The 27,960-nt window shown below is 42.7% G+C and overlaps 1 protein-coding gene across 1 annotated transcript in view; it reads right to left on the reverse strand.

Moving 5' to 3' along the window:
• The window catches only part of FRYL (FRY like transcription coactivator), a 3,917,685-nt gene that overhangs the window by 2,453,993 nt on the left and 1,435,732 nt on the right, over positions 1–27,960 (reverse strand). Inside the window, exons 19-20 of the mRNA XM_044055727.1 lie at positions 19,305–19,490; positions 18,711–18,797 (exon numbers count right to left, since the gene is read on the reverse strand). Of these exons, the coding sequence (XP_043911662.1) occupies positions 18,711–18,797; positions 19,305–19,490 (273 nt within the window). The remainder of the gene's footprint in view (positions 1–18,710; positions 18,798–19,304; positions 19,491–27,960) is intronic.

The following is a 27,960-nucleotide window of genomic DNA, read 5'->3' on the forward strand; positions in this document are numbered from 1 at the left end:
AGCCCAGGGCTTGCAGGGCTTTCCTTGCAGTAAGCCGAGTTTGTGTTGTTAATGTCATGAAGTAGGCTGGTAGTAGTTTTTGTTTTTCTTCTGTGAGAAAAGCCATCTGAGTTGATGTATCCAGTTCTGCACCCAAGAATGTTATCCTTTGGGATGGTACTAGTCTTGACTTTTGTAAGTTGACTGTGTATCCCAAGGCTTGCAACAGTTGTATGACATTTTCCAAATCTTTTGTCAATTTTGCCTTGTTGTCCACTTGTATCAGGCAGTCGTCCAGGTATGGGTAAATTTGAATTCCCTGTAGCCTGCAATGAGCAATTACTGATGCCAGGCATTTCGTGAATACTCTGGGCGCAGTAGATAAGCCAAAAGGCAATGCTGAGAATTGATAATGCTCTGATCCTGCAAGAAATCTGAGGTGTCTTCTGCAATCTGGTCGTATAGGGACGTGCAGGTATGCCTCCTTGAGATCTAGAGTCACCAGCCAAGACTCCTTGCCCAGCATGGGAAGAAGCTGCTGGAGGGTCAGCATTTTGAATTTTGGAACAATGAGGTATGTGTTCAGTGCGGACAAGTCTAGAATAGGTCTCCATTGATTTTCTTTTCTTGGTACAAGGAAAAGCTTTGAGTAGAATCCTTGGCCTTGTTCCATAGGTGGTACCTCTTCTATAGCTCTCATCCTTAGTAAGTTGTTGACTTGTCTTAGAGCGTCTGTTTTTTGGCTTGGTGGTAGGTTTGGCATTCCTCTCTTTTTTGGTAGAGTGTGGAAGTGAAACCTGTGGCCCTTGTCTATTGTTTGTAAAGTCCATTTGTCTCCTGTAATGTAATGCCAGTTGTCGGAGAATAAGGCTAGCTTTCCGCCCAAGGGTGCTTCCAGTTGTTCCCTGGTAGGCGGAACTAGAGCCAAGTCATTGTGTCTGCCCTGTGGAAGTGGTTGTAGTTGAATCTGTGGCAGTACTTCTCTGGTTGGTAGGTTGCCACTGACGTCCCCTGTAGGCACCCCTCGATTGACCTCTGCCTCTGGGGTGTCTATTTCTGCCTCTCTGCGCTCTGGAGTTGTCTGGAAAGGACCAATTCTTCGAAGGCCAATTTCTGCTAAACCTCGGAGGTTGGACCTGTAAGAAATCCTTCACTGTTTGGACAGATTTTGCTTTTTCTTCCACCTTCTTTAGAACCTCTTGTGCAGGGGAGCCAAACAAACTTTGTTTCTCCATGGGAGCATCTAGGAGTTTTGACTTAACATGGTCTGGTAAGGATTGTTCTTTTAACCAGGCATGCCTTCGAATCACTGTTCCAGTCATAGCTGCTCTAAAGGAAGCCTCCAGTGCATCATAGCCACATTTTAAGAAATGGTTACTGACCTGCTGAGAGTTATGTAACAAATCCTGAAGGGACTTGCGGTCTAAAGGTTCAGGAGAAGACAGTTTTTTGTTGATCTGTTCTAACAAAAATTCCTGGTACTGAATCATGTGAAATTGACAGTTCAAGGTCCTGGCCGAAAGAGTAGCAGAAGTATAAACCTTTTTACCCCATCTCTCTAATGCTCTAGATTCCCTTTCAGAGGGAAGAGGGTTTTTGGCAGAAGCAGCTGCCACACCTTTAGGGCCCTGTGAAATGGTTTCTGCAACAGGAGCCTTATACAAATGGTAATGTGTGTCCGGGACCCTGTAATATCTGTCTGGCTTGGCAGGGGCCGGAGGAAGAGAATCAGGGGCAGTACAGACATCATTATATGCATCATCAACAACTGTTAGTACTGGCGGAATGGCTAAAGGCCTATGCTGTGGTAAGTGTAAAAAGGTCCTTAGCCTTTTCCTTGAATCTAAAAAATCCTGGCCCTGCCATTGGAAGTGTTCCCTCATAGCATGCAAGGTTTCCCCAAAGGAAAATTCTTCAGGAGGAGAAGCAGAAGGAATGGAGTCTTCTGCATCAGAATCCTCATAAGGAGAATATGGGCCTTCATGAGGGTCTGAATTGTCTGAGTCATCCGAGGAATAATCTGTAGAGACAGGTTCCGGGGGTTCAGTCCTAGGCCTCTTGTCTGGAGGGGGCTGAGAGGCCCTGTCTGGGTGAGGTTGGGATCCCCTGATCAAAGAAATGAGATCCTCAGCCAGGCTGAGCATTTGGGAACTCGAGGTAGGCCTATGTGAAGGAGTTTTTGCAGGTAAGGCCTTAGAAGATTTAGCTGCTTTAGCCCTGGCAAAAGCCTTGATAGACATAGAAGCAGGGGGTCTAGCAGCCCCACGTGCAGGGGTAGATATGTCTAAAGGAATAGTGTCTGACAAATCCTGGGCGCCTGCTTCTGTAGCAGTAAATTCAGTATCAGATTCAGCCATGCTCTGTGAGGCCTCGACTATCGGAGGCATGCTTTCGGCCGAAGGAAGAACCGGGGACTCGGTTTCAGCCGAAACCGAGACACTCGCGGTTGGCCTAACCGTGGTTTCAGCCAAAACCGCGGACCGCGAGTGTCAGTCCTTTTCCTTGCGCTTTTTAGCTAATTGCATAGTCGGAGTCTCCGACGGCATTTTGTATGCAAAAGCGGGACCAAAAAACTCCTCTGCAAACTCCGACCGACGTCTAAGTGTCCGTCGGTTGAAGGAAGCACAGGCTAGACAAGCTGATACGTCGTGGGTCTGGGCCTAAGCAAGGAAGGCAGTAAGAGTGGAAATCCTTATGAGGTATTTGTTTCCCACAAGTTAAACAATTATTTACTTTGTCTGACATCGGCTGAGGCAAGAAAGAGTCCCCAACGGGGTACTTAGCTTTTTAGAAGTCTTCGGTAGTAGAAATCTCTGGATCTGACCGACCGGCACTTGCGAACAGCTTCTGCTTCGGGCACCGCGCAGCAAGAAATACTGAGGAAAATGGCGTCGGCTGATGCCTTTATACCCAATAAAGAGCAGCTATGACGTCGGGTGAAGTGCGACATCAGCCGAGGCCAGACCCAGACTTTGGAATCCGGCCGACCGAAGGGCTGCCTGAGGCAGGACAACCCATATGTTAGGACTGCAGATGCATCCTTGAAGGACATCAAATGTTTTCTTAAAGAACTAAACAATTTGAAAACAATGTTCATACAAAGGAAACACCCAGCAATTTTATTAGAAAAACAGGGAAGTTTAGTGTTAAGAGACAGAAACACACATTATGCTCCTATTTTGTGGAATCCAGACTTTCAGAGTAGAATAAGGCAGAATGACTTTGACACTGGGATGACCTGTATTATGACCTTAGACCAAAATTCCCTTGCCATAAGGAATATCATAGAAATAAATTGAAAGGGTGTATCTGAGGCATTTGACTTGACAGATGTAGCTGACCCAGCACCTAAAATACTGCATAAAAGGATAAGAAATATGAAAAATTTATTTCAGAATTACAATATTACGACCAGGCACATCAAATTAGGAAAGATGGCAAAATGTGAGGCCTGCAAACAGTGCAGGTTCATTTATGAGACTACAAATATAGTAATGGGAATAATTGCAAGCAGTGTTTTTTTTTGTACTGGAAAGGGTGGCAGTAAACAGTACAGGTAGAAATTGGTTACCTTACTTGGAGTACAGGGAGGTGTATTGGGAAATTTTACTTAATGCCACTCAATCACCAGGGATAAGTAGTCTGTTGTCCTTATAGGGTGACAAAATATGAACTGCAAAGGAAAATTTAATTAAATTATTAAAATGCTATTTTACTTTCACAAAACTTACAAAAATTACATGAAGTGCTTTATGATGAAACTATTTATTCAGTATTTTTTTATTTATGCACTTTATTTAGTTTTGGTTTAATATGGGTGTAAAACATACTGCTCTTAACTTACACTACTGTTTTTAAACAGAGGCTATACTTATTAATGTTTTGTGTGTTACTATTTTTTGTGTGACTGTTTTTTAAAAAGTTAAAGTTTTAATTGAAAGCAATTTCGATTGGTAACATGTTCCCATTTAATGGGGACCATTAAAGATGTTTTTTTATCTGAAGTTCCATGTAAAAATTAAAGGAATGAAAGCCATTATCAAACTTCAGTAGCAGTACTGGCTGTGGCTCTTTATTCCTGCTACAACAGTCTTATTTTGTTTTTTGAGTTTATCATCGATTACAATATATTTTTTAGAGGTAAAAAGATGATTACAGAGATTAACATAGTATGGAACTGACTTCCAAGATGGCTGCAGACTGATCAGCAGCTTAAGTTCAGCTCTCCCAGTGTGTCAAACGAAACTGAAAAATAAGAGCCAGGAAAGGTGTTGGCTTGATTAAAATTCAGTTGCTGGCTAGTAAGATACTTTTTGCCTGGATGCCAGGAAAGAAGAAATGTAGAAACCTGGAAGAAAGTTGATAAGAAAAGGTGAGGAGAAAACACTGTCTGAAAAAGAATCCTGCATTTGCTCAGCAAACAGCAGTTCAAGTTTCAGCGTTGGTACGTAATATGGCTTCCACTAAATCAGATGAAAAAATAAATCAAATGCACTCAGAAATGATTAACGAATTAAACACTGAAGAAGTGTATCAACTCAAAAGGCTGGAAACATTAGGAGCATCTTTAACTAGCTAATCAGATGAACTGATAAAAACTGCAAAAAATCAAATGATGAAATGAAGAAAGGGCTTTCTGAATAGGACACTTCTCAAGATGAGCAGTTTCAAAAAAATGGTGGTGTTAGAAGACAGCACGCGCAGAAATTCCTGAGATTTTGTGCTGTACAAGAAAAATAGAAGGAACAGACTTATCGGTTTTATAAAAGCACAAATAAGTAACTGGACTGGTAGTTCACAGCAAGGATTAGTTAATTTGAAAGGGCTACTTCAAGTACATGCTCCAGACCAGGCCATGCAAAAGTAGCAAAGATCTATATTAATAAACGTGCAATCTTACTAGCAGAAAGAGTTGATCCTGACAAAATTCTGGCAGAGAGGAAGCTATTAAAAATTGGAGATAGCAGTGTGTTTGTGGATAATAAGAAGTTATGTACCTACCATAACGTCCCATGTTAGTTGTCTTCTTCTCGCCTTCTTTCTTGCTGGTTGGGTTCGGAGCCGATCCTCGGCTCCTACTTGGCCATCTTCAAAAGCTCGAGAGCTACTTACTGGCTCGAGGCCCCCCCTACATCCCATGATGCCTAGCGCTAGATACCCAGATCTCGTTTGGTAAGTCTAACTGCAGACATAATAATAATAACAATGCAGGAATCCTGTCCTAGATTGCATAAATCCTACTGGAGAGACTACTAGTCAGAAGGAATAGCCAGAGAAGACTCAGCCAGTGAGAAAAACATAAGGAACTCTTCTCAGTCTACTAGGATAGGGGGATGGAGGGTGGGACGCAAGAAAGAAGGCGAGAAGACGACAACTATCATGGAATGTTATGGTAGGTACATAACTTCGTAATGTTAAGTTGTCTATCTTGCCTTCATTCTTGCTGGTTGGGACAGCGTCCCTAGCACCTCAATCCTGGGTGGCTCATCGGAACAGACTCTTCAGAATAGTGGAACCAAAATCAGCTCTGCTCCTGGAGGCCACGTCCAGCTTATAATGTGAAATAAAGGTATGAGGATTGGCCCATGTAGCTGCCACACAAATAGTTTCCATTGGCAATCTTGCCTGAAAAGCCACTGAAGTAGCTAGAGCTCTAGTGGAGTGGCCTTTCGGTTTAGCGGGAAGCTCTTTAATTCTTTAGCTGATATATAAATGTAATGCTAGATGTCAACCACCTAGATAAGGTTACGTTCGACACGGGTAGACCTTGTTTACCCTCAGCATTGGACAGGAACAGCTGGTCTTATTTTCTTATTTGCTTAGTTCTATGCAAGTAAAAGCGTAACTGTCTATGAACATCCAACTGATGCAATTTGTATTCCGCCTTGTTGGAATAATTTGGAAAAAACACAGGCAGATCAACAGACTGATTCAAATTATTGTCAGAAGAAACCTTTGGAAGGAAGGAAGGATTAGTCCTGAGAAACACTCTGTCATTGTGGAAAACTAGATAAGGAGGGCGAACACAAAGAGCCTGAAGCTCAGAAACTCTTCTGGCTGAAGTAACTGCAACGAGAAAAAGGGTTTTCCAAGAAAAACTTCAAGGAACAAGAAGCTGCCGGTTCAAAGGGGGGCAGTATCAGGGAAGCTAAAATCAAATTTAGATCCCACGGAGGTGGGGGATCTCTCACTGGGGACCTGAGTAAAGTTGTCCCTTTGAGAAAAGCTTTACAAAGCTTATGGGACATAATACTAGTATCCGATAGACCTGTATGAAAACTTGAAATTGCAGCTAACTGAACTCTATAATTGTGGCAGAAGATCCAGCACAAAAAAATTCTGCTAAAAATCCAAAATATGGTGCACAGGGGCTGAAAAGGGATCTATATTCCTAGCCTCTGCCCAGAAAGAGAAACGTTTCCACTTACTAACATAAGTCTTTCTAGTGGTAGACTTGTGTGATAAGATGATTTCACGCACCGAGTGGGAGATGTTCGGAAGCCTGGCTAAGGTCGGAAGTGGAGCAACCAAGCAGTGAGCTGGAGAGATTGAAGGGATTGGTGCAGCCTGCCCGATTGATGGATCAGGAGGTCTGGAACAGGGTCCAGGGCTGGTCCAGAAGGTGATGATGCAGGAGCGGGAACCAAATTTGTCGAGGCCAGTAAGGGGCAAAGAGGATCATCTTGCATCCCAATGTGGTAGCTTTCTGTATCAATTTGGGAATCAGGGGGAACGGAGGGAATGCATAAAGAAGTCCCTGAGGCCAATCGCGAACTACTCTGGGGGAGTGTCCGGGAAGAGGGAGGAGAAAGAAGAAATTGTTGCACTTGCTGTTGAAAGGGGTGGCAAAAAGGTTGCAGCAAGGCTGACCCCATTTGCGGAAGATTTGGTCTGCCACTGTCTGATTGAGAGACCACTCGTGAGGCATGAGAATTGCTCTGCTCAGCCTGTCCACTCTATTACTAAGAAAGGGTAATTATACCTACTAATCTACCACAATTTCTAACAAATAAACTATTACATAAAAAATTTAAACTAGGATTAGCCTCTAACTAAAAATGGCTACCTTTAAAAATAGAAAACGGGGGAGGGGAAAACTCTAACAAGAAAACGGGTTTTCAAGGGGAGGAGACTAAATACAAACAGCTAACTATAACTATTGAAAGTACACTAACTATCTTAAGCACCAACTATAATATAAAAAAATTTTATACAATGAAAATAAAATTGAAAAATACGACCTGAGCCAGTAAAAGCAACCCCGCAGTAGAAGCGGCAAATGAGATCTGGGTATCTAGCGCCAGGCATCATGGAATATAGGGGGGGCCTCGAGCCAGTAAGTAGCTCTCGAGCTTTTGAAGATGGCCGAGTCGGAGTCAACCCAACCAGCAAGAATGAAGGCGAGATAGACAACTTAACATTGATTATTCACTGCACACCAGCCAGAAGAGACACAAACTTATCCCATCAATAGGAATGTCGAGAGCCAGGTGTGAGATTCGAGCTGTTGTATCCAAGCTGTCCTCATTATATTTTTCTCCTGAAGGATCAAAGACATTTCATGATGCAGAACAGGCTAAGGAGGAAATAAAGTTTATCCAACAAATAGTGGGCCAGCAAACAGAAGGGGACTCTGCTTCTCTTTCTTCTGGCAACACAGCTGAGAGACTTTGCCAGTAAAACATTTTCCAATGTTCCAAAAAAAAAATGCTTGAGACTAAAAAAAAAAAAAAAAAAAAAAAAAAAAAAAGCAGTTGACTGGAAAAATCAGGAGTACCTTGCACCTGAAACCAGAATCTGGTGGTAGGAGACAAAGATGTACAGGAAGATGATCAGCAGCACCGAAAATAGTGAATATATGGGAGACTATAAACCAATCACATTTGAGAAATATGCCTCTGCAAGAAAAAGTGGCCAAGGACGGCTGGCCTTTTGGTGGCTTTGTTAAATTTGTGGGTGGACTGTAATGCATATGGCCCATGTCCATGTCACTGATGTTTAGGAGGACCCTACAAGGGGAAAATAAGTAAGTAAAACCATTTTTGCCCTTACTAGTGTTTGTATAAAACATTTCAAGACAAACTGCATGTTACATATACAGTACAGCAGTACTATGCAGTGTGCAAGTCAAGGATATTTTAAAGGTAAGGGGAGATCTTTTCAGTGACTATTCAATGTGTTAAAGATATAGAAGTAACCAAGTACTTTTTAGTTGTAAGAAATGCAGCCTTTACACTATAACAAGAGAAGAAAAGCTGGACAAATGCAAGTTTAATATCAACATGCTGTGATTTTGGGCTGCTGGGGTGGGGGTTGGAGTAAAATTGCAATGATTATATTACATGTAGAATTAACATATTTTCTCTTATTTTTACAAGGATGAATATTTAGATTAATGCTTTTGCCTTAAACTATAAGCACAGAGGGTCATGATTGTCTCTTCAATGGTAGCCACCTTATTTTGTGTATTTTACATGAATGCCAAGAAATTCAACTCAAGAGTGAATCTTGACAGGTGACTCTTGGCATCTATGTTGAGAACACATAGCATGGTTATAATCAGTGTCACCAAATCATAACATTTTCTAATGCACAGTTTTATCTACTCCAAGTAAATAGTTACAAAAAAGTTTACTTGTTTTGAAAGCCAGTAAAGTACATGATGAGTGCTGTTGCTCATACAGCAAGTAAACATAACTGCAGAAAAAGTCATGGGCAGTTTTTAAATATTGCCCTAATATAAATCAGTTAGGTCTGTAAATTTCCATGGATGTATGAGGGAAGATATTCAGAAAGTTAAAAGTAAAAAAAATATTCTTTCCTTAATACTTAATTGTAACAGCATTTAAGGGTGTGCTAACAAATCTTAAACACATTTGAAACAGCTGTTATGGTCTGGTCTCATGCTACAGAAGGACCTAACCGTTTTTTTTGTCCAATTCTGGAGCACAATAATGGCACTCCATGCCCTACACATGTTTTTGTGAAGAAGCAGGCTTGAAAAATAAGGCAAAATGATGAAAGCAATGAAAAGTGCTAAGTGTCTTATCTGTAAAGATATTAGCTTGTTTTTTTCCATCAGCAGTCAGTGGGAGTCAAGAAGCCTGCAGCTAAAGAAATTTGTACACACTTACTTTGAGTGAAATTTACAAAGATTCACTGCTAACTATTTTTATAGTAAGACTAGCTGTCTGCATACACAAGCAATTAATATTCATAGTTCTGACCATTCTTTGCTGAGAGAAATGCAAAATTTAAAAGCTACAATGGGAAGCAGTTCAGTGAAAAACACAGTTTCAAATTATAGGAAGTGAACAAGATATAGCAGCCTTAATTACTTTAATGCATTTTATAGAACAATGTACAATTTAGTTTTATTTAAAGATAGCCAGTGCACTCTTTCTTAAGGCTAAAAGTTAACATTTTCTGAAAGCACAGAAGCTGTTTTTCACATCTGAGAGGGGAACAGAAATAAAAGAAGAGCAGTCAGCAATCACCAAGTGGGACCACGAGCTGTAGCACACATTTTAGCATGGGTAATCTTAATTTTAGGTTAGGTAATGCATGTGAGTGCAGCTGTTGATCTGGGGCTATTGCTACTATCTGTAGGGTTATACTTCATTTTTGAAGATGTGCACAGTTTTGTGTATTTGCTCCATGTTTGCCAGTATTTAACAGATGAAAATTATTTGACAGATAAAAAAGTTTAACAGATAAAAGCATAAAACAGCAGACATAAAAGCCTAAATTATAACATGCGGCTGATCTCAAGATATAGATCTCACAGATTCTACACATATTGTACACATATTTAAAATATAAAATTCATATACATATACTAAAAATATAAATTATTAAATGTATATTAAGAATTATGAATTGTGAATTGTGAAATAAGTGTGCAATACTTCCACAATCCATCTACATCAGTAATATCTTGAATAAATTATACTTGATATCACCAACAACACTGAAAGGAATGAAACCAAATGGATCATAAATTTGACAGCAGACAAGCCTCCAGGTTTAAACACTGTAGTTCATCTGAGATCTACTCTGAAGCATAGGAAAACAGCAACTGGTTGATGTGAAGGTGTGTTTTCATTTAAGTGCTATGATTGGCAAGTTTTCTGATTGGAGCTCAAGGATGATGCCTGGCTGTGATTGGTTTGTGATACTCTGACTGATGATTGGTTTATGCAAATAAGCACTTCTCTTCAAGCTTGTTGATTAGCGGTTTTCCGATTAGTTCTTTGGCAGAACAAACTGAAGCGATTGGTTGGGCATATCTTTTAAAAGCACCTTGTTTCCATTTCCCTTTACGATCTGAAAAAAGTATTTCTGAAAGCGCTTATCGTTTGAAAGTGATTTTATTTTTGTCTTGCTACGTTTTATGTCTCAAGTTTTCAGTAAATAATTTGTGGTCATCTTTTTTGTTGGATTTTAACAAGTTTGCCAATCGTCTGTGGTGGTGTCACTGCTTTTCTCTTTGGATTTTGTTCTTTGTAACAGTGCACCTTCAGCAGTTACAGGTTTATTTTGTGTTTGTTTTATTTCTCCAATATGGTACTTTGATATAGCAGCAAACTGAAGTCGTATGGTAGCCGCTGCTGCATCTTCATTGAAAAGTTTTGCCAAAATGTCTAAAATAGAAGATACAAGGGCCGTGAAAGGATCAATGTGATTGTTGACAGCCCAAGAGGAAAACCTTTTCCATTTGCTAGCATAAAGCTTTTTAGTTGTCATCTTCTGGGATGAGATCAGAATATGTTTCACAGCAGGGGATATATTTGAAAGCCTGGCTAGGAGTGGAAGTGGAGCAGCCAAGCTATGTGTTTGAGGGTTTTTACCAAGGGATGGAGTGTTCCTGACAGATGAGTCAAGAGGTCTGGAACTGGGTCCAGAATCCACGGATCCTCTTGTAGATGGGGCCATAGGAAGGGGAACCAGATTTGATGGGGCCAGTATGGGGCAATGAGTATTAACTTGCTTCTCAACGTGTTGGCTTTCTGAAAGACTTTGGGGATCAAGGGAAATGGAGGGAAGGCATAAAGGAGACCCGGGGGCCAATCATGTACAAGTGCATCCCTTGGTGACTCCCCCAGAGGGGGGATCAGGTCAAAGTAGCTGCTGCACTTGGCACTCATGGACGTGGCAAAAAAGTTGCAGCAAGGCTGGCCCCACTTGCGAAAAATCTGTTTCGCAATTTCCTGTTTCAGAGACCACTCATGAAGCACTACAATAGCTCTGCTGAGTTTGTCTGCTATCACGGTGGATTTCCCCAGGATATGCGTTGCTATTAAAAAGTTTTGGGAAGAGACTGCCCACTACCATACTCTGAGCCTTCTGACATACGGGGTAAGATCTGGTTCCTCCTTGTTTGTTTATATATCACATGACTGACATACTGTCCATCTGGATTGCAATTGGTCCTAGTGGAAGGGAGTTGTGAAATGCCTGCAATGCCAACAGCACCACTCTCATCTCTAGGACATTGATATGCAAGTGGTTCTCGTATTCCTGTCAAACTCCTTGGACAGTCTTCCCCAGAAAATGCCCCCCCCCACCAATCTGGGAATGGTCCATGGTCACTGTAGCTATTGGTTGTGGGGGAAGGAATGGTCTGCTCAGAACCACTTGAGTAGAATGAAGCCACCAGCGTACGTCCCTCTTGCAGGATTCCATTATGATAATCTTGTGGGACATGGGCAGCTCCTGCAAGGACCACTGGGTGAAAAGTAACTACTGGAGAACTCTCATGTGTAAGTGTGTGAGAGGTACCAAGGTTATTGCTGCTGCCATGGTACCCAAGATCTTTAGAACAACCTCTGTTTGTACTTTCTTCTTTGTCAGTAGGTTTTCTACTTGGTGTAGGATTTGTATCCTGTCAGGAGGAAGTTTGGCTACCGTTTCTCTTGTGTTTAAGTCTGCTCCTATAAATACAATATGTTGTGATGGCAACAAGACAGACTTTTCAAAATTTACCGTAATGCCTAGTTGAGAGCAAAGGTGGACGGTGGTGTCTACTGCTCTGGCAAGTAGATGCTCAGTGGTGGCGGTTAGGAGCCAGTCTTCCAAGTATGGAAACACATGGAATCCTAGACGCCTCAAGTGAGGCATGACTACTGCCATGCATTTGAACATTCTGGGAGCTGTAGTGAGACCAAAGGACAGAGCTCGGAACTGGTAATGACTGCCTCCCAGACGAATGCGTAAGTGACTCTGATATCGCCTTTCCATCGTTATATGGTAGTACATATCCTGGAGATCTATTGAGCACATCCAATTGTCTTTTCCCAGAAAGGGGAGCATTGACTGCTGTGTCACCATCCGGAACTTCGATTTCTTTACAGACTTGTTTAGTCTGCTGAGATCCAAAATGGGTTGCCAGTCCCCTGTCTTTTCTGGAACTAAAAAGAACCTCGAGTAAGTTCCAGATCCAATTTGGTCTGCGGGGACGTTTTGGATTACTTTTTTCTAGCAACCTTTGAACTTCTAAGGTTGCCTAGTCCCTCTGAATGGGTGGAACATCTGTGACTGACCTCTTTTCTAAGGGGGAGAGGAAAAGGGTATACAGTAGCCTCTAGATATGAGTGTTTGCACCCATTTGTCGTTTTGTTTACCAAGATGTTTGGGTACAGTGACAAGCGACCCCCAACTGGCTCTAGAGGTGGACAGATGGGCCTCCTTTCAGGAGTGCTGGAAGGGCCTTGCCCTGATTTTGCAGACCCCCTCTGCTGCGAGGTCGGTGTCTTCCATTGCTGTTTCCCCCTCTGCCTCTGGGTGAAGAATCCCCACGTGCATCCGGACAGTTTCTCTGGGACTTAAGGAACCACATCCCCCCCCCCCCTTCGGGCCTTTGGGGTAAGGCCTGCTAGGGAGGGTAAAATGGACCCCCACGGCAGAAAGAGTCTTTCCCTCTTGCTCACACCTGGTTAGAGTCTATCTCACTTTTGGCCTGAACACGGATAACCCATCGAATGGGCCGTTGATGAAGGAAGACTTGAAGGGCTCTGCAAAGTCGCATAAGTGCATCCAGGAATGCCTCCTTAGGGAGATTCCTGTACTCACTGTCCTACTCGCTTCATCGCCCGCATGAGAGATAAGCCGCATGGAGGAGTTTACCACAGAATTTAACGTAGAAAGCCAAGATGTCACCTTGTCTGAAACTCCCGCAGCTGTAGAAACTTGGAGAGTATCACCTAACTTCTTCAGGAGATCCCTCTGAAGCCTAGTAAAATGGGTCAAATAGTTCAACGACCTAAGGATAAAGGCTGCTGATTAAAACATACGCTTTCCGTACCAGTCCATCGTACGAGATTCTTTATTCGGCAGATGGACAGATGAAGTTTCAGACAATTCCTTTTTGGTGGCTGCTGCCACCACCATAGCATCTACCGGGACACCTTTTGCAAGGAATTTCTTATCAGATGGTGCTGTGATAAATTTGTTTGGCCTCCTCGGAACAGGTTCCACAGATTCCAGAGAGCCCCATGCCTTTCAACTATGTTTAGAAGTTGATTGAAAGGCAGAGTCACCCAAGAGGTGGAGGAGTGAGACCCAAAAGCTTCCAGGTACATGGACTCATCCTCAGAAGGGTTAAAGGACTTACAACCTCCTCTCTGCTTAAGGATTTCTAGGATGTCTGCAAAGGAGACATCCTCAGAGGGTGACCGTGGGGACCCTTCTGAATCATCTAGGTCCGTGCCTGAAGTGATAGATACCTCGGGGGAGTCTAGATATTTCCACTTATAAGTCCTCTTCTGAGGGACCTCTCCAGAGGGGTAACTCTCAGGAGGTTTCAGAAGAGATGGTTTCGCCCAATGGAGCATCCTGGGACTTTGGGTCTCCACGCCTGGAGGGGGGGTGGGGTGGTAAAGAGGCAGACTCCAGCACTTTTGGGGAAAGTGGATCAGAGAGTGGAGCCGTCTGGGGTGATAGCACTCTCCTCATGACCTCGAAAGCACCACGACCCCACTCTGAGGAAGCATCCAGCACCAAAGAGCCAGGAGACTGCCCTTGAGCCAATGAAGTGGGCTCCGAAGCTGACGTAGGCGCTGAGCTCACTTACGCCAACGCCCAGAGAGGTAGATTTGGATCAGACAACTGTCCAACCAGACTCTCCTCCCCAGACCCAATGGGGGAGAGTCAGCCCCTAGATCACTCAATAAATGATGGCACCGAGAAGGTCGGAGTGGAAGTCGGGACCAATGAACCTGGAGCAGGTCTCTGCCCTGATGGTTCCACTGCAATCAAATCCAAGCAATCCGACTCTGAAGCCACAACATGGGTCGGAGGAGGAATTGAAGAAGGGAGAGTGACAGTTGTCAGGCCCGAACCCTTCTGGGCTCAAGAGAATGTTGGCCAGCGCCGGTGTGTAACAGCCTCTTGACCACCCACTCCACATTGTTGTCTGAGACACTCCTGGAGGACCAAGAGGACGGGGTCAAGGACCTGATGGATAGTATAGAAGAATGCAATACTGAGGAGACTGGTTCCATAACTATGTACCAGCTCAGAATATGACTGTCAGCTCCGAAATAGCCAGTGCAGCCAAAGAGAGAGCTTTTTTGGGCCCGAAAGCCTTCGGCCCATGGATGAATCTTTTGCCTGCTTCTTCGATGGCTCAGATGCTAGAGCCGATGAAGAAGCTCATTTGGAAGACATGTCTGATCTAGGGAATTGTGAAGGTTTTGAGGAATTCTGTTTTCCTTCCAGTGCCTCAGAAAAAGGAACTTTTAATAATCCCCTGCCTATTAATTTATTTTTCCTCTCCAATAAAACTCTGGAGGTAAAAGCATGGCAAAAAAAGCATGACTTTTGCTGATGGACAGCACTTATACAGTACACACAGCTGTGTCCATCTGTCAAGGACATTTTTTGAAGCCTGAAGGCTTTGTTTCCTTATTGTCTTTAGACATGGCTATTGACAGTATAATCACACACTACCAAAAAAACTCTACTGAAGAAAGGTAAATTAACGACCCCCCCCCTTTTTTTTTTATATATCAACAATAAAAATAGCAACAACCACAACGACCACAAGGAAGTAGGAGGAAACTAGAGAAGTCTCTAATTTAAATGACTCCTCACCAGAAAAATGGGTAGGAAAGGGAGGGAAGCCCTTTAAGTTAAACGGGCTAAGAACGAACCCTCTAACTAAAATGGACTACGTTACATTAAGAAAGGGAAAGGAAACAAAATACTTTAGACTTAAAAGGAAACTAAGAGAGTTATAAATGGGATAGGGCGACAAATGGCCTAGCAAAAAGGCGACGGCCAGCAACAAACAGCTCAAATATTGCAATGGATTTAAAGAACTTATCTAACACAGTAAGAAACAAGAATCCAACAACACAGTAGAATTTATATCAAAAACAGTAGTATAAGAAAAAATAAATGATTCCACTTAGCCTGGAGCCTAGTAGGAAGCACCTGATCTAGTTTAATGGTAAACGAGATCTGGGTAATCTCCCTAAGCATGACGGGATAGGGTACTGCCTCAAGCCAGTGGAAGCTCTTGAGCTTTAGTATAGGCCAAGTCGGAACCAATTCTCGGTTCTGAACCCAACCAGCAAAGAATGAAGGCAAGATAAGACAACATAAAATTGAGAGTTTCCAGACTCAAGCACTTCATTGAAGTGCAGGGTCTGCTGAAGCTCTATACATGCAGCAGAGGTCACCTCTTAATAGACTGCATGATAACGAAGAGGAGGTGATTTGTTTGTTTTTGTGATTTAGACCCATGACTTTTTTTTTTTTTTTTTTTATGAGAAAAAGTCTTGTGGTCGCTCCAGTTGTGGAAGTGTTTTGACAAATACATACCAAATGGGGCATTATATTCAATGATCAGCCTATGACAGCCGAGTACAGTGGAATGATTAGATTTCTAAACCTAGATTCCGTACCTTTAGATACAAGCTGTGCAACGAAAAAGGATTTCCTCACAATAATGAACACTTGGTGATCAAAGGACAGTTCCTTGTCAAAACATGTAGGTCCTGAGATATGTGACTACAGGATCAACTTTCAAGAGTGGGTTATGTGACCATTACAAGGGAAGTCATGCCTGTTGAAGGATATGATTATACACTCCTTAGCATTTTGTTTTTGTTCATAGTTTTGACACCAGCTATTTGTTTGGGAGAGCCTCTTTTGAAGGATGTCTCTCTGCTATGGAGAGTACTTTTTTCTGTAAGCAAATAAAATGAAAATGAGAAACTTATTCATTCTTATACTGTTCATAGACAAACCTTCACCAGTAATTAAAAAAAATTAGAACAAAAAAAAACTTAATCAGTAATTAGGAGTAGCTAAATTAAAATATTTGCAAACAGGTGTGGAAAAGATAACAAGCCAAAGCAAAAGACTATGATAATCCTGAGAAACAAACGTTTGCTCAAAGGAAAATTCCAATAACAATGAACCACGCTTTACATTAGAAGATGACAACATAAAGTGGCACTCAAAGTGAGAATATGTCTCATGGCTAGTGCTTGATGGAACAGGTTTGGCCACTGCATCACCAGCAGCAACCAGGATATGACTAATATGCCCAGATGCCAGAATCACTGACTAAGGAAATGGGAGTGAGAATTAAAATCTGCTTTGACTCTAACAAAAACGCAACAGTAAAATAGCACTCTACAGGAAGAGCACAAGACTGAGGCATATGTACACTTAAAGATGACTGCTATGCATCATGGCCCAAATTGTGAAGCAAGAGAGAATGATAACATGCCTAAAAACTTAAGCCCCACCCCACCCTGCAGCTGTGAAGAACAATTTTCTCCCAGTAAGCAATCTGATGAACATAAATGTGTGTAGGGGAAGGGATGCAAAATATTTTAAAAAAATCTACTGTAAATGGTTGAAAACTAGGATAAAGTAAAAAAAAATACTGAAAGAAAAAAAATTGCAAGGAAAGATATGACCCATTCTGTGTATGAGAGTCCAGGCAAATGTATGCATCATAAAAAGTACTAGACAAAGGAGAGTTCAAATTTGGTCTCACTCACTCTGTCACAGGCATTCCTTCAGACATCAGTAACTAGGAGATGGTCAAAAGACATGGAAAAATGCTTTCAAAATTAAACTGGAAAGCATTCCCTCAAGCAGGGATAATTCATTAAACTGAAGATGGCAAAAAGAAAAAAAAGGCTTCTCCCTGCTTAATGAGTGTAAATAGGCATCTGATGTCTTGAGATGTAATTCACTTCCATTTCACAGATCAATGAGGCAACTTATGTCAAACAATACACATCTCACCATGGAAGTATTACTAACTATTCACCACGGAAGTATTACTAACTATGCACTACTTTGCCTAAGTGATTCTCCCTACTTATTTTCCTAACTAATGTTATGTTCCTCCACATATATAAGTTCAACCATATATTTGTCTACATTCAAGTGTTTAAAGTCTTGCTCTATTTGATATTATGTATATATTTTTGTTTTTAAATTTTTATCCTGTAAATGTGTTAACACTTTTTTGTTTATAACTTCTTTTACTTGATGTGATGACTTTGTATGTAAGCTTCAGCTGGAGCTTTTCTCCCCAGACCTCTGCTGAAAATGGGCACTGTACCAGTCGGACCACACCGGTCACAAATGCAAAATAAATAAAATAATAAATATTGTGGCCTACAATATTTCTTCTTCCAATAAGAGAAGCTAGAAAAGATGCAATCCATATTAAAGGCCTGCTTGAAGCTTTCCAATATATAAATACAGTTTGTTTGTTCAATTTGGCACTAACCAGAGACACAAAAATGTACACAGGGTGCAACTTCGCTGGTCATTTTTAGCAACAAGAGCATTTCTGAAACAATGATCTAGATAACAAGTCTGAAGTGGCAAAATAGCTTTGGAAGAAGCAATATGCAAAACTATCCAAGCAGATATTATATTTCAAGGGACTTGCATTGTAAATCACTCTGGAGAAAAACTCAAGAAAACAACCATCCCAATGACAGAGAGGTAGGGCACCTGTCTGCAAATCTAGCAACGCCAGTTCTGGAATCTACTAATACTGTTGGTAGGACTGGCTTGGATGAAACAGGATGAAGGGGCCCATGGCCATCTCTTCTATCTTAGGGGCTACCTGTGTGTCTTCTGGTGGAGACCAGTAGCTTCACAATCTCAGCAGAGGGAAGTGACATTACTACAATATTCTGAAATCACTGCACTAGACACACTCACAGCTATGGCAAATGGACAGCCACCATGTAAATGACAACACCCAGGTCCATGCTTACTGTTACCCAAAGGATTCTACACTCACCTGGCACAGTAGTGAGCTATGGCTGAAGTCAATACCCTAAAGGAGCTGGGGGCACCACACAGTAAAGGGCTATTTATGGGGTACCTCATAGGGGTAATTGGGGAATCAAGGGATGGATGAGCAAGGAAGTCAAGGAGCAACATCCTTGAGGCTGGACAAGGGAGAAGCATATATTTAAAAAGAATCATTAACTCTTTCAGTACTAAAATGAAGACTGGGAGGGGGGTCTCATTCCCTTTTAGACTTTTTTTTTGTCAAAGGAGGAAGAATGGCTAAAGAGATCTCTGCAAGACTGCTTTACAAAATGCCAGAGAGTGGCATCTTAAAGCAGGTGTGGTTTAAACAGAACTATCTGCTGAAGAGTGCCCTGAAGAACATTAACAGTACAACTGCTGAAACTCAACATACAATTTTTTTTTCAAATTAAGCTGACAAATACATATACCTGATCTGTTCCAGTAAGATGTATGAAGCTCTCAAGAATGGATGAGCTTACTCTGTCCATAACATCTATTGCTATTTCTTCATCACCCTGAGAGAGAGAGAGAAAGAGGGAAAAAAAACATTTTATAAAACGTTCTCCAAAATAAACTATTTACATTAATTTCTATCTACTTCTGTCAGCTAGGAGTCCTACAAGGATAAAGCCCTGTCTGCAGTGTTAGCTCTGGGGAAGCCAATGTAGACAGAAGGAAATCATGAGGCTGTGCCTGCTCAATTCTCCTGGGGGGATGTTGAAGTCATATGTCAGGGAACACGTTAAGGGTTCCAGTTCCAGCTGGAGAATAAGAATGAAACAGTGTGTCTGCTTACAGTGGGGGATAGGCAGCTAAGGCTGACATTACCTTTAGAGGCAGGAATGATCTTTGAAATAGCCCACCATATACCCAACCTTTGATTGTAAGCCATCACAAGCAGGGGATGTACAACATAAAGAAAATTCCCTACAGCTGCCCGAAAAACTGTTGCATGACAATACTTAATGATAAACAAGACAGTTGTTAGGCAACTGGGAAAAATTAGGTTAATAAAGGTTTACCTTTGAAATGCCTAAAACAGTGAACAAAGCTCGTATTTCTCTAAGAACGTTGACAGCAAGTTTCCTTGTAGCAGGCCGGCAACTACAAAGTATAACCAATGCAAAACCTTCAACCACATGAAAAACATTCGAGTAAGGACTCCTCTCAAGTGGAAGGGTATGAGCAGCACCATTTGTAACTCCACGCTGAAAGATACAAAGACAAGGAAAATCATATTAAATAACTGTGGCATGTCAAGTACATTATGAGAACATCTATACCCTGCCTATAAAAAAAAAGGCAGATCTTAGTGTACACACAGTTGGAGACTGCAAAAATAACTTTATTTATAAGAAACCTCACCAAGCTAACACCCATTGCTTTATTTTGAAGGTAGAGAATTGGTTACACACAGATCAGTCGTGAACTATGATGGCAAACAGGAATCAAGCGGCTTTTTTTTTTCCATATTTCAAGCCAGCTTAGGGGAATGTCTGGTCTACACCAAGCTCCAGTTTTATGGGCTCAGACAATAATGATGCATAATCATACTCTAACATGGAAGAATTCACTGTAAAATATCCTCATGTACTCAAGTGCCATGACCCAACAATTTCTGGACAACTTTAGGCTCCTCAGAGCCAGTGCAGATAGAAAAAAGATAACATTTATATCATGATAATGACAAATAATTTCTTCTGAGAAAGTAAATTCAAATCAAAACCAGAAACAACTATAAACCTACCAAACATATTTTAAAAAGAGAATATTTTTTTAAACAGTTCAAATAATCACTTTCTGGAAGGTTAAAAGAGTTCTGCTTCTCCTTCCCTCCAACATACTGAAAACAATTTGTTAGTCTTTACTCTGGTGTCAATGATCATTTTTTTTATTTTTTGTAATCCACATCCCATTATGTCTCTTTAATAACAACACAAGATCCGTAAGATGATCATAACGGTTTTCAAGCCTTAAAAAGAATAAGACCTATGATACTTGTGAAAAAATGCAAATGTTGGCTGCAAGCCATTATTTTAGGCCTTACAACTAATCTACCGTCTCTAGTTTCTTATCGGGCAACATCTTTTCATGAACAGACCCAGATTTCTGTTAACTTTTCCAGTGTAAAACGGTAACATCCAAAAACATGACCCCCTTTCTTGCAGAAGGAAGTAGCAGTCCACAGAAATGACAAAAACTGACATGCCAAAAAAGAGCCATAAAGATACTATGTATTGTTACTATTGCGCAAAAAAAAAAGAAGAAGTTACATACTCACCATAACATTCCATCTGAGTAGTTAGACTTCATTTGTCATCAACCTGTGGGCTTCAGATCCGAGACGGCAGTTTCATTAGCATCAGATCAATGCTCAAAGCTCCTCCCCTTACCCATAATACCTTCCCTCAGATCGAGATTGCCACCCAACACATGAGCCCGATAGACATTACCTGACTTAAAAGTAAAAGCAAGAGGGCTGCAAGGGTACCATCTCTTGGCTACTCAGGCAAAATAACCCAATAACAAGGCCAGGGGGGGAGGAAGGCGGGATGGTTGATGATAAATGAAGTCTAACTACTCAGATGGAACATTATGGTGAGTACATAACTTCTTTATCTGAAGTAGTTAACTTCATTTGGTCATCAACCTGTGGGACAAAGTCCCCAGCTACCATAACCTTGGGAGGCCCTCATGGAAGGATGTTCCAAAGCACTGCGGAACCAAAGGATGCTCTCCCTCTGGAAACCATGTCAAAGTTATAATGAGAAATGAAAGTATGAGATGAGGACCAAGTAGCTGCTGAACAAATATCGTCCAAGGATACTCTGGACCAAAAAGCAGCTGACGTAACTATGGACCTGGAAGAATGGGCATGAACTTTCCCTGGAGTAGGCATACCTTCATCTTTGTAAACCTGCATAATGCAAAGAGAAATCCATTTGGCAATTGTCACCTTGGAAACTGGTTTGCCTAGAAAAGGTCTAGCAAAGGACACAAACAATTGGTCAGACTTGCGGAAGGGCTTAGTCCTGTGCAAGTAGAAGCGTAACTGCCTATGTACATCTAACAAATGTAGTTTACATTCCTCCTTGTTCTGAAAATTTGGAAAAAAGACAGGCAGATTGAAGGATTGATTGAGATTTGGTTGTGAAGTCACTTTAGGCAAAAAGGAAGGATTAGTCCGAAGTGAGAGCCTATCTTTATGAAAAAACATATAAGGGGGCTTAATAGATCATGCTTGAAGTTCTGACACTCTCCTCACCAACGTGATAGCACTAGGAAAGCTGCTTTCCAAGACAAAAATTCCAAGTCCATGGAGGCAGCCGGTTTGAAGGGCAGAGCAACTGCCTGTAAAACTAAGGTACGATCCCAAGGAGGAGTAGGGTCCTTCACTGAAGGCCATAAAAGTAAGGTCCTTTTAATGACCTTAAAAGTAAGGTCATTTTAATGAAGGTTTTGGAAAGTCTGGAAGAAGCCAAAGACCCCATATTTTTGCCTACATGAAAATTAGAAATGGCAGCCAGTTGAACTTTCACTGTAGAAGAGCTGGCACCTTGCTGGAAAAGGTGCGCTAAAAAAAATCAAGAACCACTGGCACAGGAGCCATGAAGGGATCTAGATCCCTCTGAGAAGCCCAGATCAAAAAACGCTTCCCTTTTACTACAGTAGACTCTTCTGGTAGAGAAGTTATGGGCCATCACCAGAATAGACTTAACGGGGGGATGAAAGTCCAAGAGTCCTGGCAATCAATGGAACTGGAGCAGCCAAGCAGTGAGCTTCAGACTGCCCAGGTCTGGAAGACTATACCCGAAGGGTGTAAAATAAGATCCAGAATCTGATCCAAGATCTAAGGAGGAGCTACCAGCTGTGACCACAGACATGGAAACCAGATCTGGCGAGGCCAGAATGGGGCAATGAGGATGACTTGCTCCCCAACTGACGAGCCTTCTGTAAAAACTGTCATGAGGGGTAAGGGGGGATATGCATAAAGAAGACCGGGAGGCCAAGCATGGACCACACCGTCTCTGGCGGATTCCCCCTGTGGGGGGATCAGAGGGAAGAACTCGCTGCATTTCATGTTGGAAGGAGATGCGAAGAGATTGCAGCGAGGCCGACCCCACTTGAGGAAGATCCACTCCGCTACACAAGGATTCAGAGACCACTCATAAGGCACTAGGACACTTCTGCTCAATTTGTCTGCTAGTATGTTGGACCGACCCAGAATGTGTATTGCTATCAGGAAACGGTTGGTGGAGATCGCCCATTCCCACACTCTCATGGCCTCTCGACAAAGGGGGTAGGATCTGGTTCCTCTCTATTTGTTGATGTACCAGACCACTGACATGTGGTCCGTCTGAATCACAATAGTTCCCAGAGGAAAAAAGGCATGAAGGGCATGCAATGCTAATAAGACCACCCTCATCTCCAGAAAGTACAGTTTTTTACCTATCATAAATGTAGATGTTCGAGTGCTAATACAGCTGCAGTCATAACAGATGGGTTCTCCTGCCATCAGGCGGGTCCTCGTTCGGCCGAATTCCAAAGTCTAGGTCCGGCATCGGTTGTCGTTGCTTCTTCCCTGACGTCAGTGTGCCAGGGGTATAAGAACCAGCCGATGCCATTTTCTTCAGTTTTTCTTGCCCCAGATGTCAGGTGCCCCCAGAAGGAAGGCAATACATAAATATGTGTAATAAAACAATGCAATATAATCAAAATACAGTAGTTGCAAGCAAATACACCATAAAAGAATACCCCAATCAGGTAGTATGAGGAGGTGTTAGCCAACAGGCCTGTCCCAAGAGGGGAAGGAGGGAGGGAAACCTGGACTGCAGCTGTATTAGCACTCGAACATCTACATTTATGGTAGGTACAAAACTGTACTATGTTCATCGTGCATACAGCTGCAGTCATAACAGATGGGTAGAATACCAAAGCAAGGAAAGGGGTGGTAGGCACTAGGTGGAACTAGGAGGAGCCAGAATGCCCTGCAAGACTGCAGTGGCAAAGCCTGCTCTAGTTTTGGAGTATAATGGTAGGTGGTAGTGCTTGGAGAAGGTATGCACAGAACTCCAAGTGGCTGCTTCCAAAATATCTTTGGTAGGAACTCCTCTAAGGAAATCTGCAGAGGTAGCTGTGGCCCTTGTGGAGTGAGATCTGATGCCTGCAGGTACAGTTTTACCATGAAAAGAGTAACAAAAGCGTATGCAGTGGGCTATCCATTTTGAGATCGTCTGTTTGGAAATTGGCTTCCCTTGAGCTCCTATAGCATAGGACACAAAGCTGTTCTGATTTTCTGAAAGGCTTTGTTCTGTCCAAATAATAACGCAGCTGTCTGTGGATGTCCAAGGAATGTAGTAGTCTCTCCCCTTTGTTTTGAGGATTAGGGTAGAAGATAGGTAAGTGTATAGCCTGATTCAAAGCTACCCTGGATACCACCTTTGGCATAAAGGACGGGTTGGTTCGTAAGGAAACTCTGTCCTGATGGAAGATGATAAAAGGCTGCACAGCCATGAGGGCTTGTAGTTCCGATACCCTACGAACTGAGGTGATAGCCAGAAGGAAAGCTGTTTTCCAGGACAAATATTGCAAATCTGTTGAGGCAGCTGGCTCAAAAAGAGGCAAGGTCAGCTTTTCTAGAATGAAATTGAGATCCCAAGCAGGTATTGGTTGTTTCCTTGGGGGTTTTATATTCTTAGCCCCTCTGAGGAACTGTCTTAAGAGGGGGTGAGAGAATAAAGGTGGATCAGTGTTGTATTCTGCAGAAATGGCTGAGGCATGGATTTTGAGGGAGGAGAATGAAAGCCCACTGCTTAGCAGCTCAGCTAGATACTGTAATATTTGAGGTAAATTAAGATTTCCAGGATTCTGGCCCTTTTTCCTCATTCCAGGCACAAAACCGTTTCCATTTTGCGGAGTAAGCTTTTCTAGTAGACTGCCGTCTGGCCTCCAAAATGACATCCTGCACCTCCTTGGAGAGTAGGGTCTGTTGTGATGTTAAGGAATCTTCCATGCGGCCAGATTGAGTGTTTTCAGCTGACTGTGAAGGGTTTTGAAGCTGTGCTGAGTCAGAAGAGGCGGCATTAGAGGTAGGGTCCATGGAGGGGAATGCGTCAGACTCCTCAGGAGTGGGTACCAGTGCTGTCTTGGCCAGTCTGGAGCAATGAGAATCATCTTTGGTCTGTCTGCTCTGGTTTTTAATAGAACTTTGGGCAGCAGAGGAAGAGGTGGAAAGGCATAAACTGTAATTGTTGTCCAACTGAAAGAGAGAGCGTCCACTCTCCAGGTCTGTGGATGAAAAGTCCTTGAGCAGAATTTTGTCAATTGGTGATTTCTGTGGGAGGCAAAGAGATCTATGCCTGGCCTTCCCCATGCTTGAATTATCTCTGTAAAAACTTGAGGATGCAACTTCCATTCGTGTGGATCTGTCATATTTCTGCTTAGGTTGTCTGCCAGCATGTTTTCCTTGCCTAGCAAGTACTGTGCTTGAAGTTTGATTTGTAATTCCAGAGCCATGTTCCAAAGTGACATGGCCAGCCTGCATAGGGGGTATGAATGGGTTCCTCCCTGTTTGTTTATGTAACACATTACTGTAGTGTTGTCTGTCCTTATCAATAGCTGACCTGGATGCAGAAGGTCTTTGAAAGCTATAATAGCATTTATTACTGCTAGCATTTCCTTTTGATTGATGTGAAGGTGCTTTTCTTTTTGGGACCATTTGCCCTGAATGCACCGATCTCTCATGTGTGCCCCCCAGGCGTAGTCCGAGGCGTCTGTTGTGATGACTTGATTTGCTTGAGGCTTGCAGAATGGGAGACCTGTGTTTGTTTGGCATGCTTGAGCCCACCACAGAAATTCCTTTTGAATACATGGAATTAGTGGTATTATTGTTTCCAAACTGTGGCTGTGTTGAGACCATAGGTTTTTCAGGTACCACTGAAGTTTCCTCATATGCAGCTTTGCACATGGGATTAGTAGGATGCAAGATGCCATGAATCCCAGAGCCTGCAGGATTTTCCTTGCAGTCAGCCTGGTGAAATTTGCTAGTGTTCTGAAGTATTGAGTTAGTTGCCCCTGCTTCTCTGGCGTGAGGTAGGCCATCTGGGTGTTTGTGTCTAAGTTGGCACCCAGGAAAATTATTTTCTGAGAGGGTAGTAGCCTTGATTTCTTTTTGTTGACTGTGTATCCCAGAGAATTCAACAACATTATTACAAAAGCCAGATGTTTCAGAAGTATGTGCTTGCTGTCCGCTTGGATCAGGCAGTCGTCCAAATATGGGTATATTTGTATCCCTTGAAGTCTGCAGTAGGCAATTACTGATGCCAGGCATTTTGTGAATACTCTGGGCGCAGTAGATAAGCCAAAGGGCAATGCAGAGAATTGATAATGGGTTGAACCTGCAAGAAATCTGAGGTATCTTCTGCAATTTTGTCTGATTGGGACATGCAGGTAACCCTCCTTGAGGTCCAATGTTACCAGCCCAAGACTCCTTGCCCAGCATGGGAAGAAGCTGCTGTAATGTGAGCATCTTGAATTTTGGTACGAGTAAAAATGTGTTTAGGATGGATAGGTCCAAAATAGGTCTCCAATCTTTTCCCTTCCTTGGTACCAGGAATAGTCTGGAATAAAAACCTTGACCTTGTTCGTGAGTCGGTACCTCTTGAATAGCTTTCATGTCCATGAGATCTGAAATTTGTCGTTGTGCCTCTGCCCTTTGATTGTTTGGAAGGTTTGGCATGCCTCTCATTTTTGGAAGGGTGTGAAAATGGAATCTGTAGCCTCTGTTTATAATGTCCAGGATCCATTTGTCTTTTGTGACAATATGCCAATTTTTTGAAAATAATGCCAGTTTTCCGCCTAAGGGTGCTGCCATTTGAGCCTTGCTTGGCATGCAAAGGGGCAAGTCATTGGGCTTGCTTTCTGAATGGCTGCGAACTATCCTCACCACCTCTGTGTGTAGGAGCTTGCCATTGTCTGCCTCTAAATGATCCTTGAGATTGCACTCTGCCCCTCGGGCGCCTGTATCTACCTCTTTGGGGTCTGTCCGTGGCTGGAAAGGACTAATTTTTGGAAGGCCAATTTCTACTGAAATGTGGAGGTTGTACCTGTAAAAAATCTTTTACGGTTTGCATTGATTTAGCCTTTTCCTCCATTTTCTTTAATACCTCCTCAGCTTTTATCACCAAATAATACATCCTTCTGTAGAGGGGCATCTAGTAATTTAGCTTTGACATGATCTGGTAAGGTTTGCTCCTTGAGCCAGGCATGTCTACATATGACTGATCCTGTAACAGCAGCTCTACATGAGGCCTCTAGAGCATCAAAACCACATTGCAAGGTATGTTTACCCACTTGTTCTGCACTATGCATCAAATCCTGCAACTCCTTCAAGTCTGGTTGTTCAGGTTGTGACATTTTACTTCTCAACTGTGATAACAGAAACTGTTGGTACTTTAGCATATGGAACTGGCAGTTTAATGCCCTCATCGTTAAGGTGGCCGAGGTGTATACCTTTTTTCCCCACCTTTCTAAGGATCTGGAATCTCTCTCCGAAGGTAATGGGTTTTTAGCAGTGGAGGCCTTAATTCCCTTGGGGCCCTGTGAGATAGTTTCTGGGTCAGCCGCATGGCTTTTGTATAAAAACTGGTGTGAGTCAGGAACCTGGTAGTACCTGATAGGCTTGACTGGGGCTGGAGCTAAAGAATCCGGGTTAAGGCAGGCCTCCGAGTACACATCATCTAGTATGTCTAAGACAGGAGGTATAACCCAGAGGCCTGTGCTGGGGTAGCAAGAGAAAATCCCTAAGCCTTTTCTTGGAGTCTGAGTACTCCTGGCCTTCCCAGTGGAAGTGTTCCCTTAAGGTATGCAAGGTTTCCCCAAAAGAGTAATCCTCTGGGGGGGGAGACAGAGGGGATGGACTCCTCAGCATCAGAATCTTCAAGAGGGGAGTAGGAATGTTCCTGTTCATCCGAGTGATCTGAAATAATGGAGGCCTGGTCAGAGGAGGGGGATTCTTCCTCCACTCTAGGCCTTTTGTCCGGGGGGAGGGGTTGAGAACCCCTGATAGGAGTAATCAAATCCTCAGCCATTTTAAGCATCTGTTTTTTAGGCATGGGGCCTGAAGAAGGGCCCTGTGGAGCTTGTCTCTTAGAATGCATGGCTGCTTTAGACTTAGTGAAAGCCTTGATAGAAAAAGAAGAGGAAGGTCTGAAGACACCTTGAGAGGAGGCAGACCTGTCTACATTTTGAGATTCACCACCAAGACTGACTTCGGTATCTGTAGTCGGGGTGTGAGCCGAGGAGCCAGCGACCTCGGGCACAGAAGACACCGCCAATGAAGTGTCGTCGGTAGGCAGGGGCTGCGTAGGCGCCTCGCTGAGAACCGGACCACCTGTAGTCGGCTTTGGCGTGGTGTCGGTAGAGGCCGCGGACCTCGTGTGTCGGTCCTTGTCTTTGCGTTTTTTAGACAAAACTGGAGTCGGAGTATCCGACGACATAATATAGTTAAATTTTTTGCCAAAATAGTGCTGGGCGAACTCCGCCCGACGCTTAATGGTGCGTTTGTTGAATGTAGCACAAAAACGACAGACCGAGACGTCGTGGTCTGGGCCTAAGCAAGGAATGCAGAGGGAATGAAAATCCTTATGCGGTATTTGCTTCCCACAAGAAATACAATTA

The sequence above is a fragment of the Protopterus annectens genome, chromosome 14.part0 (assembly GCF_019279795.1).
Source record: "Protopterus annectens isolate FY-2018-M chromosome 14.part0, PAN1.0, whole genome shotgun sequence".
Classification (NCBI taxonomy): Eukaryota; Metazoa; Chordata; order Ceratodontiformes; family Protopteridae; genus Protopterus; species Protopterus annectens.